General features: G+C 26.6%; 1 protein-coding gene across 2 annotated transcripts in view; it reads left to right on the top strand.

The window, feature by feature from the left end:
- Positions 1–17,983, top strand: part of LOC136084506 (3-hydroxyanthranilate 3,4-dioxygenase-like) — a 68,705-nt gene that overhangs the window by 28,043 nt on the left and 22,679 nt on the right. For both annotated transcript variants that reach the window (XM_065804561.1, XM_065804560.1), the window contains exons 5-7: positions 1,958–1,998; positions 6,666–6,755; positions 10,323–10,366. In XM_065804561.1, coding sequence (XP_065660633.1) covers positions 1,958–1,998; positions 6,666–6,755; positions 10,323–10,366 — 175 coding nt within the window. The remainder of the gene's footprint in view (positions 1–1,957; positions 1,999–6,665; positions 6,756–10,322; positions 10,367–17,983) is intronic.

Here is a 17,983-nt window from a genome sequence, read left to right as displayed (position 1 = left end):
AATTGTTATGCTTCTCAATCTGAGTTGATATATTAGGTTCTAACATTCCCTAAGTTCTTCCCTAAGTTTTGTGACATATTTTTGCAAAGTAGTACTTTGTTTTACTTAGGTTTAGAATATTTGTGATTTCCATTATAGCTACTAATGACAATTTTTTTAAGGCATGCGTTGCTACATTTATTATCAGTTATGCTAACAACAACAAGAAGGTTGTTTCTAAAAAACCTTCAAAGAAAACTTGTCTCCAGGTTTAATTTTGTCTCAATGCGCTAATATTGAATTACTATTGCAATAATGTATACAATAATAATGTATACAATAATAATGTATACAATAATAATAATGTATACAATAGTAATGTATACAATAATAATGTATACAATAATAATAATGTATACAATAATAATAATGTATACAATAGTAATGTATACAATAATAATGTATGCAATACATTAATAGTAATTAATTAGCAGTAATATCTCTAAGCAGTAGTATCTCTAATATCTATATATATAATTCTAATAGTATATTTTATATTTATATTAAAAAAATTGTTAACATAAAACATACATTTTAAATTTGTTTAAGAATACCTATTAAAGAAACAACTAAAACTAGATGATCTTCAAAGTTTTGTCTGTTAATTTTAGAAATTTTCTCAATCCAATCAATTAATTTCGATGTTCATAATTTTGATGAAAATAAGCTTTGAATATATAATTATGTCATACACTCTCCAAAATAAGTTTTGAATATTGCATTTGTATTGCAGGAGTTATTTAATTTTTTTTGATCCTATTCTAAATGCAATAAAACAACTTAAAACATTTTGCTATTTTGACAAAAAATGTTTTATATAAAAAGTTTACAAAATATTACCGTAACATCGAGTCTTTTTACAAAATATTACTTTGACATCGATTCTTTTTACAAAATATTACTGTAATATCAAGTCTTTTTATCAATTTTGAATAGATGATGCAGTCATAAATGGAAATGACTTTTTATAGGTATTTTAATTAATTAAATCTCAATTTTCAATGTTTAAAAGTGAGTTTTAGAATTTAAAAATTATTTTAAAACACTTTACTAAATCCAATAATAGTAATTGAACAAAAAAAAATTTACTCTGGCTGTTTCAGGAGAGCACAGTGGATTAAAGTAAATTTTTTTTATTTTTTAAATATGTATTAACAGTTTTGCAAATAACATTTTTTTTTTTTCTTTGAATAATAAACTAAAACTTTAAATATTTTAAGAATAAAAATGGAGTAGTAGTTACTTTTTTTATCATTTTATGTTAAATCAAATTTCTTTTATTACAAAATAATTAACATACACTTGTATTATTAAAATGCGTTATTACCTCGTGTATTGTTTTAACAACTTTAATGACTGCTATGTACATATTTTTAATGTTTACAATTTCATTTCTAGTAAAATAAAATAAAAAATTGGAATAAAAGTCTTAGGTTTAAATGATAGATAATTAAAAAAAAGAAAAATTTATAATCTGTAATAATAGTTGCACTAAAGCTTAAAATCAATTAGGTTAAACCTAACCTTTATATGGTTAAATATGAGAAATATATTTTGTATACAGGCAAGCTAATTTTAAGCATACATGTTTTTAATGAATTTATTATGTTTGTAATAATTTATTATTATAAATAAGTAGTTTATTATTATAAATAAATCATTATATTTGTAAAAAATATTAAATTTGAAATTATTATATTTGTAAATATTGTGCATATTTTATGTATTTGTAATTTAAACTTTTGTTGTGACTGTGTAGTTGTTGATGTTTATGTTTTTAATGTACAGATCTAATTCTTTTTCTATCATTTTATACATACTGTGAATGTGTTTTTTCAAAATAAAACCCTCATTTTCTCACTTTGTCTTATAATAATAATCGCTGCTCTGATAAACTTTTAAATATTTTTCTCTTTAGGTGGTGGAGCGAGATCGTTCTAATGTGTGTGACGTTTTAAGGTAAACTTTTATGTTTAGGTTACTATTAAATTTATGCATAGAAATGCAGTATTTATGCATATGTGAAGTAAATTATTATGCTTAATGCTAGAAGATATAAATCTTAGATTTTTAGAGGTAAATTAGAAAATCAGAATTGTAGACAGGCTGTTGAGTCATTCCATATCAAATGATCTAATGATACCCAGGGTACCACCTCAAATTTGCTTCAAATTTTGAACGCTCACACTTTTTATGAAAACAAATAAACAATTCTGAAAGTTTCAACTTGATTGACCAAACTGTTCAAAAGATGATTGATCTTAATTGGAAAATTTCTAATTGATCTAATTGGAAAAATAAAATAATTTGGGAAGTGATTCTATCATGCATGATACTCCTGTGACACAGGAGTGAAATACAGTTTATAATTTTTGTACTATGTTTTTGTTTATAGAGTTTAAATATATTGTAATAATGTTATGTTTTGATATAAAAATATTTTTAAAAATTTCATTAGATTTTAAATACACTCTATACTCATACACATAAATGAACACTCCATATAAACTTGTTTTTCCTGAAAACATCATTCTTAGATTTCCAGCCCTCGGAATTAGGGTCAGCATTTGGCAATGTCGACCTAACTGCTTATATTAAAGTGTATGAGGTCAGCAAAAAATTGCCCACCTTGTTTTTATGTTTTATGGTATGACCTTTGTCGTAAATTTTTTATGTCGATTTGATGCCGACCTCTAAAAGATTGAGGTCAGCAAATTATTGCTGACCTCATTTTTTCTAATTCCGAGAGTTGGATATCTAGTTTAAATTTTATAAATTTTTCAAGACCCATACAATACGGGTCATGGTAAGTCTGTTTCCACACCAGACTATTTCTTAACTTGTTCTTAATTTGGTCTCTATACTTCAATAAATATTAGTAAACAACAAAAAATTTATCAATTTAAAGTTCTTGGCTTTTGGTTAACAATTAATTTACTATATTTCAAAACTATACTTATTTACTTCAATCTTTAACATAGAAAACAGTTGCATAACATTTCTTCAGGAGTTTTTGGAAACTTAGGCTATAATAAAATTTTAACCCTCTCATTAAGATTCATTTAAAAAGCAATAATGGACACAGTAAATGGGCCAAAGGGACCTAGTTGTTTCAATAAGTTAGCTTTATCTAAATAAAATATTTAAATAAATATATAAACTTTAAAAAAAAAAAAAATTATATGAAAATATTCAGCATAAAAAGTATCCAAAATAAAAGCAATTTAAATCATAACATTGTTTCAGTATTATAAAGCTTTTAGTAAATGGTATGAAGATTATCAAACTTCGTTTTGGCTTTTAGAAAATGATCAACATTCAGAACATTTCTTATATTCTGCTATGTAGGAACTTTCACAATTTAGTCATAAAAGAAGGCATTCGACCTAAAAATTGAACAAAGTTATTATTGATAAAAATTTATTATTAAACATTAATGTGTTATGTACTCTATTTATTTGAAAACTCAAAAATGTGAATAAATAGATATCAAATAAGAAACTTACTTTGTAAGGTTGTTTTATCTTTTGTTTCAAGATTTATTGTTGCAAGTTTGGATTAACAACTCCTTTTAAAAAAGCAAGGCTAAAAATAAATAATTACAATAAGATAAACCTTTTGTTTTTATTTGAAAAGTGAATCTTTGGCATTTAGTGAATGATTATATGTAGTCAGTTTCAGTAATGAAACTACCCAATAATCATTTTTAACTATAAACAACGTCATGAAGGTAAGCTAAGTTGTCTATCAACACAAGACAACACAACAATAACATCACAAAATTAACAAATAACATAACATATTACAGTAAACTCTCAATTATTCAAATCTCCAAGGGACCAAGAAATTAGCTTGTTAGAAAATGCTTAAATTAATTCAAGTTATCCAAAGTTTATAGTGCATATTTTAGCTATTAACAGCACACACATAGAAACACTTACAAAAATATAAACTCATATAACCTTATATAACACATGATAAAAACACCCATTACCACGTCATATGACACATAAAAAGCAATAAAAGCAATCAATCAGTGTATCAAGTCATGTATGAGTACATACATACTTGAGTAACAACATACTTGAGTAACAACATACTTGTTGTACCAGAAGAAGAATCAGCGTAGCTATATAAAAAAATTAAAATTACAATAAAGGCAATCAATCAATCTCGTTCCCATTACTTTTGAGGCAGCACTTATTGATGCTGTTGCAACAACTGTACTGGCTATAGGACATATTTATTAAAATACTAATATATCTATATAGAATATAAATATATCCAATTAAAAATTACAAATTTTATGATAACACTGATTACAAACAGATTTTATTGTGTATTTTATCATAACAGTACGCTGCTTGGCTGGCTAAGACATACAAAGCTAAGTCACATTATAGCAAAGTAAACTTGGTTAGCAAGGACTGAGCCAAGTAAACACATATTTATGACATTTAAACAATTACATAATGTAAACCCATGTAACCTTAATGCATATAAACACAATGCAATAAATAACACATGCATTGTCACATCATATGGCACTTAAAAATACTTTAATATATAAATTAAGAAAAATATATTAATAAGGAACAAATACAACCTTATTTTTGCAATATTTGTTCAATGACACGCCTTACAATGCATGTTTATCAACATTAAAAAACAAACCATCAAATAACCTGGTTTGTTATAAAATAAAAGCAAACTGTTTTTCTGTAATTTTTGTTAGTGATTGATATTTTCAAAGTTATTTAAAATCTATCAGAAAATCTACAACAACTGGGATTTTAGTAACAACAATTGGGTTTTTAGTAACAACTGGTTTCCAGTTACAAAATTTGTTTTGTTTAATATGAAAAACATGGTGTTTAATAATAAATTAATAATTGTTTAAGTACATTTGTAAATACAACATTGTGTAGCATTTTTTAAATGACCTTGTAATGAAAGTTCATCAATTTTTAAAAATTAGTTATTAAACAATCTTGTTCTTGAACATGCAACATAGAGTTAACCATGTCATAAAAAAGGGTTTTTGAGATAAACACCAACTTTATAAAATTTTGACCTTGTTCAAAAGTTTGACTTTTATTAAAAATAAAAAACACAGGTTAATATACATTTGAAAAGATCGTGGTCTTCAATTTCTAAAGAAAAAAGAACACAGATTAATATACTTTAAATACAGTTGACAAAGGACTTGAATTGTGATATTATCAAAATGCATGAATTAGATAAATTACCTTACTTTAAAAGTGACTTTACTAATTTAAAAATAAGGTTTACCTATTACTGCAGAATTTTAATTCATCAAATTATTATCTAATATAAAGGTTTTAGATCTCACTACTGATTAAGCAGATGTTAAAAGATTTAAGCATACCTTACCATGTGGTCAAAATATAAAGGGAAATATTCTAAGGCCAAGCGCGCTACATCTTTAAAAAAATCCGCGTCGAACATGCACAAATGGGTAACAGCAGTGTTGAATTGATCAATAATTATAACAATTGGTTTATAAATAACTCTAGATTAATTTATAAATAATTCTTTAGTTCAATAAATCTTGATTAATTTATAAATAACTCTTAAATGGTGTACATTATCAAGACTTTGTGAGAAGAACTTTGTCATAACTTTAAAACAAATTCAACTAAATAGCTTATTTTGTAAAGTTTTATATGATTGAGTCAAGTTTTCTAAAAAATCACTATATTAATATATTAAACATAAAAAAGTATGATCACCATTTTTAGTCATTAAATAACCTTTTTATTTGTTAAATCTTACCTGTGCAAAATTCATTAGACCGACTAAGTGAGACTATTTCAATCTTTGTTTCCTATTTTCTTACTCCTGGTTTCATTGTCTACCTCTATAAATATCTTATTCTTTCTTGTATGGAACACTATTTCCATATTTAGACTGGTTCTTCTAATATTGTCTTTTTTCTTTTAGACTTGTTTTAAAAATGCATAGTAAATGTTGTCAGACCGTGTCAATGCATAGTAAGTGTTGTCAGACTATGTCAATGCATAGTAAGTGTTGTTAGACCATGTCAATGCATAGTAAGTGTTGTCAGATCTGCTTTAGCTGCCAAGTTTAAGCCTCTGTCTCATGGTCAATTGTGTCATCTTATTCCTAAAATACTACGATTGTTGCTGCTCAAACAAGCTGTTATCAGTTATCCCACCAATCAAAACTCAATCTTGTCCACCAATCAAAACTCAATCTGTCAAACTTATCATTTAGTTGCATCTTTTTACTGTAACAGTTCTTTTATGCTAAAAAAAAATTTCATTCATCTACTTTTTTTTTCTTTCCCATCAATGCTTCTGAATTTTCTGTAACCTTTTTTTTTTTAACTCATATAAATTGCAGTTTTCTGTCTTTTTTACTATTTTCTTGTTCTTAAATTATTTTTTTTTTCTGCTTTCTGATAACTCCCAGCTTAAAGTTGCTTGTAGCCTAATTTGTTTTCTATTAAAATTTATTTTGAATTTTCAAAATTTTTAATTCTTTTTAATGCTAAAAACTTTTAAAAGTATTTTATATTTCATTAATTTATTTATAATATTAAGCATGAAAATTTAATATGCATTTCAATTTTTATTTTTTAGGTATTATTGCGATGATGGAATCACAATTTTGTGGGAAAAATATTTTCATTTACACAGTCTAGTGAAAGATTTTCCAATCATTATCAAAGAGTAAGGTTTTTACTAATAATTTTTTTTAAATTATTAAAATAAATTTTTTTATTTAGATAAAATTCATTGTTTATTTCATACAACCTGTACAACAATAATTAAGTATTAATTTTGAGAATTAAAAAGATAAATAGAAATAAAAAAATAAATGAAAGAATTTTATTAAATGTTGAAGATAGTTCACCTTACACGTTTAAAAATAGTTTTTCTCTTGATCACTGGTTTGGGCAATAAACATAAAAATAAGTATTACTACATTTAAAGTAGGTTGTTTATATTCTTATTCTTCATTCTTCATTATTTTAAAAGTTGGTTTCTTAAAATATTTTTTGGTGTTGAATTCTCTCCTGTCTTTTTGTTTTCCTAACACATACAATTTAATTAAGTCTTCTATTGATCACATTCTTGGTCTTTAGCTCTTTTTCTTTTGTGTTTACTTCCAACTAAATTAGTGGTTTAGCTTGATTAGTGGTTGCTTGCAGCCTGTTTGGGAGTTAGTTTGTTGAAAAAAAAGTTCTTTTCAAATTTGATTGGTTAATTAATTATAATATCAGAATTTAATTTTATCAAAACTTTGTTATTTGTTTTTGTAGGTATTTTTTGGTTTCAATAAATTTATTTTTATTAAACAATTATTAATATTTAATATATTCATTATATAGTAAAGGTAATTAACAAGGTCTTTAGTATTACTGGGCAGCCGTGGCGCAGTGGTAGTGCACTTGCTTCAGACACAAAGGATCTGTGATTCAAGCCCCACCTCTGGGCAAGTTTTGCGACATCGGTTAGGAAGGAGGTTCTGAACTTCCTATTAAATGCTCATCCACAGTGCTCTGTGATAAGACCGTAAGGACTTCTTGGGGCACCTAAATAAAAAATTAAAAAAAATTAGTAAATCAATTTAAAGATTAAAGTAAAAATCTGATTTATAGAAAGTTACTGAAATCACTTATCATGATTTTAGGTTTTTACAATCTGGTAGAATGTAAGGCTAGGGCATATTGTAAAAAAAAAATTAGATAACAGTTTCAATTTTTTTTTTAATCATGAATTCAACGCAATTTTTTTAAATAATAAGTTCATTGCAATTTTCTTATTGTGAATTCATTTCAATTTTGAGATTTTTTAGCAATGCAAGATAAATATTTATTTTTATGTTTTAAAACTTGATTTGTTTGAAAAGTATTTTTTCTTAGAATCTATAGAATAATCAATTAATAACAATTATGAATTAAAATTTAAGATTAGGAAGCGCAAAAAATACAATTAAAGTTGGTTACAGGTGCACAAAAAATACAAATAAAAAGACAGGTGCACAAAAAAAATAGGGAAAAAATTATTAAGGCCACAATAATGGTTTAAAAATGGTAGAAAAATTCTAAATAAAAAAATTACAGTATAATTGTAATTGTAAAGAAAAAACAATGAATGGCCTAATTAATGGAAAATGTCTCTATATATATATATATCTTGTTTTTTCTATAAATGTACCTGATAAACAATATGTTTCCTTAATAGAGGTAAGTGGAAAAGCATTTTGAAAGTAACATTAAAAAATCTCAATTTAATATATTTAAAAAAAAAAAAAAAAACAGTTGTAAAGAATTTTTTGTAAGTGTTCGACAATTTCCGCAAATGTGTGAAATTCCACTTAATGGTGAAATATTATGTAAAACATTTTAACTTCCTGTAAATTTTTGGTATAAATTGAACTTTATTTAATTATTCATTTAAGATGAGTCTTTGTTAATGAAACACTTTGTAAAATTGAATAAATGATTTTCTTATGATTTATTGCTCCATTATTTTAAGAACAATAAACAATAAATAAATAAAGGTTTAAAGATACAAAATAATTAATGATAAAAAGATATGTTAAAATCATTAAAAGTTCAAATTTTGAAACTTTTATTATTTTTTTTTTTTTGAATGCTCTTATAATCTCTTTTTTTAATTCTTTTAACATTTTTTTTGTATTTTCCTTTCTTTTTTTTTATCGAAGTTCTGTTATGACTAGGGATCGCCGGTTACAGTATACGTATACTAACTATACGGCAAACTTTACCATATATTTGGTATACTGAATTTTAGTATACCATTTAGTATACCTATATACTTTTATTTATGAAATATTTCTGGACTGACTTGATAATTTAATAATTATATTTTCTTAATTTATTAAATAGCTATACTATATTTATTGTATTATCATAATTAAAGTGTTTTTATCAATGCTTTTATTAACTTGTCATCTCTGTTTGTTTATCTGTGAGCATCAAATCTTGCAATCAATTTTTGAGTCACTTCCTGATGATAGATTTTCTTCAAATTTAGCATACATACTCTTGCTTGATGACAATACAATATTCAATAATTAGTTTTGTAATAAGTCAATTAATTTAGTTGATTTTAATTAAGTTTATTTTTTATATGAAAAAAAGAGTAATAATTTTTAAAATAAGTATATTGATTGTTTTCATACTTATACGCGCGTCTAGCATATTTGGATAAGGCATTGACTTTGTAAACGAAATGTCTGTGGTTCGAGATTCGCATATTCCTGAATTTTTTTGTTTTTTTACACATGCATAAATCTTAACCTTAACAAAACTGTAATACCAGAAAAAATTGATTGCAAAATTTGTGTTTTAATAGCATATAAAAGCATTGGGTTTTAAAAACTCGTTTTTAACTTTACTTGTTTAGTTTATTTCTTAATATTTTTTATTTTAGTTTGTTAATTTGTTATTGTGTTATACCAATAAATTTTTATACCATGCTGTTTGTACTGCTTATTTAAATTTTTAATAGAATTAAAATGAATTAAAAATTGAATTTAATCTTGAATTAAAAGAAAACAAACTAGAACTGCCAATAAAAATCAAAAACTTTTCAATATCGAATTGAATTTTATTAACTGTAAATAAAAGGTACAATTAAAAGTTAAATAACTCCTGCTTTTTGGAGTAACATTCTCTAATAATAGTTTATGATCTGTTTCTGTTTTTAATATATTTTCATTATTAGGCTGGCTTGAAAAATTGAAAATTAATATTTCTTTGCATTTGTTTTTTACTTGTTCGTCAACGGAAAATACAATCAACAATTTACTTTATATCTATCTCTAAAAATATTGTATATAATGAAACTTATATTAAATACTATAATGAAACGCATAAAAACATTTAATAAAAAAACTTGTTTTTTAGAAGTAAACCGTAAAAACTTTTTTATAAACGATAATACAGTTTTGCCAAAAAAAAAGTTTTGTTTAGGGTATACTATACAGTAAACTGTTTACTAAATTTTTAGTATACTGTAAACTAGCGATCCCTAGTTGTGACTTAAAACATTAAATCTTTTAAAAGTTTAACGTTATTAATTTTACTCACAACATCCTATTAATTACAACATGCTAATAAATCAGTGTTTTTGATGAAATAATCAGTGTTTACCGTGATTATTTATTTTCAGAATAGTTTAGCTTTTAAATTTGATTTTTTATAAAAGGTGACAGTGTTTATTTAAGATTTTTATAAGATTAAATATGTCAAATTTAATATCTAGATTTTTTGAATCAACTGAGTTTAAGACTGGTATTCCAAATAAAGGTGAATTTTTCTTTATTTGCTCCAAAATATTTTTAGCTGAATATTTTAGCGTAAAATTGTTTAAGAGATAAGTAATTGTTTGAGAGATAAATAATGAGAAATAAAAAGTGTTGTTAACAAGGATTCAAGTCTTGCTTAAGTAATTTTAAACTTGACAGATTTATCAAGGTTAAAGTTACTTAAGACTGTTTTAATTTCAGTAATTTAAAGTAATATTATAAAATGTTTTAGAACAAGTAATAAGTCATCACAAGTTTATAAATAAAATCTCTATATATTAATGCTAAACTTAATAGTATTAGTAGTAGTAGTGCCCCTTCAAGCGTGTTTGACACAGAACCCTAGGCAGCCATTGCAATCAAGTTGGTGGCAAGAAAGAGTCACAGTACTTTTATTATAAAAAAATGTGAACTAAAGTATATGCAAATATTTAACTTACGCAAACTTCAAACTATGTAATGTTAAAACATATTAAATCAAGTTTTACAGTTTTACTTTCACTTAAAAACTGCATTGCGGCAACATCCCCTTAAGATCTTTGATCTGTAGCACATCTCCTTAATTTCTATCTATAACATCTATTATCATTTTTTTAAGTCTTTTATTTATTATATAGTTTTAAAATTTTCTTTAGACAATAATCCCGCACGGCCGAATAGTTAGCTTGCAGAGCTTCTGAACAAAAAAGCTGTTGTTCAAATCCTACCAGTGGCAACTTTTTTTAAAATCCTTTTTCAATACAAAATAAAGCACTTTTGAAGTTTTATAGATATTACATACATAATATTTAAAGATATTATAAGATATACACTATAACAAACGAAAAGATTTTTAAAAAAGCTAAAAGTTCACCAGAACAAATGTGACATGATTGAGATACTTATGTTATTAATATACTCAGGTAATCAGTCCTAATAAGCTGCAGATGGTCTGGAAAAAATTTATGGTCTGAAACATAATAAAGAAAAAGTTTAGTTAGACAGTCCTGCTACTCCAGAAAATGCTTCTGAGGAGGAAAAAAAAAAAAAGCCTGTAGGTAGAAAAAAACTTTAAAGTTTATTTTAACATCTACAACTCTTTTTTGCTATATTTATTTTTTTGCTATAAATAAATATGGCCGGAAAATATTGACACTTTTCAAGCGGGTTCTCTAAATAAGCGCAGTTTTATTGCATAAGAATAATATATAAAAACATATGTTATATACAAATGTAAAAAATCCACTTATATAACGTTTTATACAGGATCTTGTGTAATATAAGAAAACTTTTCTAATAATTGAAGACATAAGCGGATGAAGGCGTTATGTCGCAAAAATACAAAATTCCACTTTTTTACACAAATAAAGGTGTTAAGTAACGCTCTTTCACATAAGCATAATGACACCGCACAAAAATGTGCTAAAATACGATTTTCACAGTGGATGAAGGAGTTATATTACATATTAATTCACCCATAACACGATTTAACGCGGATGTAAGTGTTAAGGGACTTTAATACATTCATCCATTAAAAATGCTATTTTTCAAATACAGATGAAGGCGTTATGGGAACATAACGCCTTCATTCATTGTGACAAAATCCCGCACAAAAAAAAATACAGGATGAAGAAGTTATGTGACGCACATAACTCCTTCATCCATGCATATTTTTTCCTATTTTCAAACGTCTATGGTAGTTAGCGCGTTGCAGCGTGGTCATAACTGTCAAAACATAACAACGCAGAGGTTATGTTGTGGTTGTGTTCTTGTTTGTTTTGCGTTTTAAAACTAATTTTGAGTGTGTTAAAGTGACTTTTTCTTGTGAAAATTGAATATGAACAATCGAAGAGATAAATGTTTGATAGAAATGGTGCTCAATCAAAAATCTGTGGACGGTAATCTAAAAGAGCATGTGGCAAACACAGGTAAGATGATTTTAAACTATGAAAAATTCGATTCAACACTAGAGCTGGCTGTTCCGATTTGTTATTTTGCCATCGCTTTTAATTTTATTAAAAATATTGTTTTTTACAGACAACCAATCTGCGAATCTTTGTCTGCCAGAATCTGATATGACTTCCATAACTATTTACGAATCGCCTATTGGTAATATATATTTTTTATATTCAGCTGAATTATTTTAACCTTTTTACCATTATTTCTCAAAACATCTTGTTGCGGGAAAGATAATATAAAGAATATTTGCTAACACAAAAATACCGCCAAATCTACAAATAAATGAGTTCTATTGGTTCACAAAACACGCTGGCTATGAATTAAAGTTCCAGAATATTCCGAAGAAACTTTTTATAAAATTTCAATTACTTGCGTTTAAGTTATTGTTGTAATTTCTAGAAAAAATATATACAAACTTTTATAATAGTACTTTGGTGATTGATTGATATAACTACTAATAAAATAATTATATATATATATGACCATTCGTAAGTGATTTTTTTCTTTTCCTATAATTGGAAATAATGTAAAACTTGATATATACTGACATAATATAATCATCTTTTCTTTGCAGTTATTCAATCTGAAAACCTGTATTTACCTGAAGCTGTAGCTGAGACTATTACCGTTGAAAATCTGCCTATTGGTGAGATATTTTATCATATTCTGTTAATCCAGATATATGTTATGATTATTACGGTAAAGCTCAATATTCATTTTACATTACAGCTGGCATGAATACACATCTTCAATAATCTGGTAATGATGTAGAGATACATTCATCAGCAATTGCTTCTAATAACTTGGTTACAGGTAATATATTTCAAAATGTATTGTTTATAAAAATATCACTATAATACAATGTAAATTTGATAGTAAAATAATGTTTTGTATAATAATATATTATATTATTTATAGGAAAGAGGAAGAAGTCCTTTACCCCGAAAGAGAAAACTTTAAAAAAGCGAAAATGTGAACCTGAGTCATGGAAAAAAAAGGCAGTGGCATTAGCGAGAGAGAGAGGGCAGTCTTATAAAAGTCAGAGTACGAACAAAGAAATGCCTTCTAATATGGTTAATGAGGGCATTCTGTGCAAAGAAAATTGTCGTTAGAATTGCTGCTCAAAGATCAGTGTGGAAGATAGAGCAAGTCTTTTAGAGGCATTTCACAAATTGGATGTAAACGCAAAAAACGTCTTATTGTTTAAATGCATTACTAAAACAGCCATTAAAAGAATGTGACAATTTGTAAAATCCCATAAAAGTGCTTCTTATTTCTAGTATCTAAAATCTTATTTTCTAGTATCTAAATTCTTATTTTCTAGTATCTAAATTCTTATTTTCTAGTATCTAAATTCTTATTTTCTAGTATCTAAATTCTTATTTTCTAGTATCTAAATTCTTATTTTCCAGTATCTAAAGTATCTAAAAGTGGTGTGGAAATCCAGATATGTAAGAAAGTTCTCTGCAGCCTCTACCAAATTGGAATGAAAAAAGTGGATATTATAAAAAGTAGGATTGATGATGGCGTTTCTGCTCCACCAAAGGACTTAAGAGGGAGGCATTCAAATAGACCCCACAAAATGCAAGATAAGGTTCTTCAAAGAATCATTGCCCACATTAAAAAATTCCCAGTAGAGGAGTCACACTACTCTAGAAGTAAAAACTTTCATAAAAAGTATTAATCGCCTGTGCTCAATATTACTTTGCTGTACCAATCGTACATAGAAGCGTGCGAGAAAGAGGAATTAAGCGAAATGTATAAAATTAAAAAATGTACCTTCACAAATGTGTTTGTTACACAATTTAATTACTCGTTCGGTTATCCAAAAAGCGACACCTGTAGCACATGCAATAAAAACGGAGATAATGTGCCTCACAAAGATAATGTATCTGCAGCAATAGCTGCTATGAAGACTGATAGAGAAAGGGCAAAAATCAGTACATCGACTGCATTTGCTACGATTGACTTGCAGCAAACGATACCACTCCCTAAAATAACAACAAATAAAGTGTTCTACCTGCGCCAGATGTGGTTTTACAACTTTGGAATTCATGTAGTGTCTATGAAAGGAGAGAGGGCAGTGTTCTGCAATTGGACCGAAGACATGGCTAATAGGGGAAGCTCTGAAATAGCTAGCTGCGTATTACAGTTTGCAGAGACATGCAAGGAGAAATATGATCACCTTGTTATTTGGTCAGACTCTTGTGCTAGCCAAAAAAAAAATTTCAATATAATCACTTTATATCAATACCTTATTTTGAATAAGTATTTTAAAATAATTGACCACAAATTTCCTGAAGTCGGTCATACTTACATGGACTCAGACCGTGACTTTGGAAGGATTGAAAAAAAAGTAAGGTAGATTCAATTTATACACCAGACCAGTATCGAGATGTGATTAGAAGTTCTGGAAAAAACAACAAAATCATATACATGGCCCAACATTTCCGGAAATTTGATGAGTTGCCAGGAAAACTTAATATATTTAATAGGAAGAAGGATGAGCTAAACGAGCAAGTCAAATTTAGGGATGGAGTAAAATAGATAAGGGTGGAGGAATATGGCTCCTATCTTTATAAAGAGTCTTATGACAAGAGTGTCCCTTTCAAAAAAGTGGACATTATAAAAAACAAAAGAGGGGGTGTACCCAATATTTCTCATATTGAAAGGCATAGTGGAAAGTATGGAACAATATCTAAGGAGAAATTGAATGATTTATCCAAATTGGTAGAATTTGTTAAACCGGAGTATAGATATTTTTATGAACAGTTGTTTTGACCATTATCTTTTATAATGATAAGCGATAATCCCACCACTAGACATCGATTTATACTTTTTATTTATATTATATTTTGTTTATTGATTGTATTATTATTGTTTTGATGTTCATAAAGAGAATAAATAAATAAAGAATATGTCTTTTTGCTGAAATAAATACCTCCCAGTACATCATTGGCCTTAATAAAAAATGCTTACAACTTATATGCTTACTTTATGTTCACAACACAGATATAGGTAAGTTATAACAATATAATCATGTATTAGGTTATATGATTGATATTAGTAGAATGTCCTGGAAAGATGTAGACTGAGAACAAGCAATACACAGGTATTAACATTTTCATTAGAAAATAAAGTGGTTGGTAGTCCAGCGGTTACAGTCGGTGACTTCCAATCCGAAGGTTGTGGGTTCGAATCCTGTTGCTGACCATTCTCTTCATTCACAACACAAGCATTTGCTTTCTGTGAAAGATGTCAAGAATGTATTTGTGTTCACTTCGGGTGAGCACTGATTCATTTTTATAAAAATAAAATAAGGGGTCTAATATAGTGAAATTATTGTGGTTATGTAAGGTGTACATCAAAGTTTCACAGTAAAACAAAAAATTTATTTATTTAATATTACAACATACATATAGTCATGTGTATTTTGTATTATCTTATGTGAATATTGTAATATTATTAGTGAAAAATGAACATAACACCTTCATCCACTTAGTTGTATTGCAGTCAATGTGTTTTCTTATAGTGGATGAAGGCGTTATGTACAAATTTTCATGAAAAAAACATATACAACACATTTTTTTCATGAAATTAAATATTACATACACAATCCTAAGTGTTTGGTTACTATATCCCTCCATAAATATTAATATTAATCTTTGCTATATAAAAATATCTAAAACAATATGTGTTCAAAACTTTAACTCCTGATATCTCAGTTCCATATTGTTGTAACATAACACCTTCATCCACTTATGTCTTCAATTACAAGTCTTTTTTGTTCAAGCTGTTTTGTTTTGAATTTGTGTATTTATGTTAAATACTTTGTACTAATAAAGTGCTTTGTTACTCATACTATGCCATTTGTGAATCATTCAATCTGGTAATAATGAACTATCATAAAAGCAATAATTCAAAACAATAATATTTGCTAAAGAAACCCTTTCTAATTCTTCAAAATCATTGATCAAAATATTGGGATTTGTTAAAAAGTAATAAGCATTATTTCAAAATTAATAATTCTATAATCAACATGTAACATCAGTCTCTGACCTCTTGCCAATGCTTAAGGAATGAACAAGTATTGTTGCCGTAGAACTTTGAATCAAAAAAGTGACTGAGTGGGTTGCCTGAAATTCACAAAGTAGCAGTGCTGTACATTTGTACAGCACTGTACATTTTCTTTTGCCTTAGATTTCAGGCCAAATATATGCTCAAATGGAAACTTCTAGAAGCTTTCAGAACTTTCTAGGTATTTTAAAATTGCTCATTACTTTTTAGCTAATCCAATAGTTATTCTGAAAAATATTCATCCCTATCCTCATAAAAGTGCTGTACTTAAATTCCAGATATGACTCTGTCTTTTGGTATCACAGTATCACAACTCAAGTTCTTCAAGGGTCAGTGCTGGATCTTTTTTTTTTCCCTTGTCAATGGAATGCTGGTATCTTGTTTTGCTGTCGAGTTTTTCTTAAGTAAACTTGAAAAATAGATAGTAAGTTCAGCAAAGCTCGGCCTATTTCTTCACACAATGGCTTCTTGTTTGTCAAGACTTGTGTTTTGGAGTTAAAGTGTTCAGAGAGGGTTATAACAGAAATTTAAAAAAAGAATGTTTCTCTGTAGTGGTCTTCTCAGTCTTGGGGAGTTGAAAACATTTTAAAAAATCCAAACTTTTACTCAGTGATATTTTAAATCTAAGATTTTATCTAAATAAAAATCACATCATATATATATATATTTTTTAATGAAGTTTATTGGGAGTAATTTTTTTTTGTCATATTTAATATTTTTTGTGTCTCATTTAATGAGTAGTTCTCAATTAATGGATTCAATAAATTCAATAAATTTTAACAAGTTTAACAAATTTTTTTGTTTTAGTGTATCATAATGCAATTTGTAATCACAGTTATTTGTTAAAAAGAGCTCTTAAGAATCAATTGTTATCAATCAGTTTTCATTGTATTAGTTTAACAACTTTATCTACTTATAAAAAATATTTTACCAAAGCTGTCCCATTCATTAAGGTTCTGCCCTTAAATTTATATGAATTTGTGAATGTTAAAAGGGCAGAAGTCCAGCAATGTAAACTTTCAAAAATTAAAGAAAACTGCATTTTCCCCCATAGTAAATTTTTGTTAATGGTTTAATAATTTTTTTTTCCTGAAGAGTTTGTTTTTCACCTTCAAAAAAAATTGTTAAACCATAAATAAAAATTTATTATGGGGAGAAATGCAGTTTTTTTAAGTTTCCCAAAAGTTTGTGTTGTTTGACTTTCGCCCTTTTAACATTCACCGATTCATATATTGTTATAAAAAATCCTGTCTCAATTAAAAATTCTGTAAAATATTAACTTACCTTGCTCAGCTTAAATTTAAAAAATAAAATAATTTTCTAAAGTCATTAATGTTCAGTTTTGCAAAATTATAGAATGAAATGTTTACTATTTTCACAACCCACATGATGAAATGTGAATAGAAAGTTGAAATTAAAAAAAAAATGTTACGATAAAATTAAACATTGTCCAAATAAATCACTTTTAAATCTTATTGGAGAATATAGTTCTTTATCAATAATTGTAAAGATTTGTGTTTTGACAGCCAAACACTGGTAACCAACACAGAAACGCTGTGTGCCAATTTTGTAATTTAATAAATAAAATAATATTTATTATTTT

This window comes from Hydra vulgaris, chromosome 09 (assembly GCF_038396675.1).
Source record: "Hydra vulgaris chromosome 09, alternate assembly HydraT2T_AEP".
Taxonomy (NCBI): domain Eukaryota; kingdom Metazoa; phylum Cnidaria; class Hydrozoa; order Anthoathecata; family Hydridae; genus Hydra; species Hydra vulgaris.
Note: the sequence above shows the minus strand (reverse complement) of the source record. Positions and strands in the feature narration are given on the sequence as shown.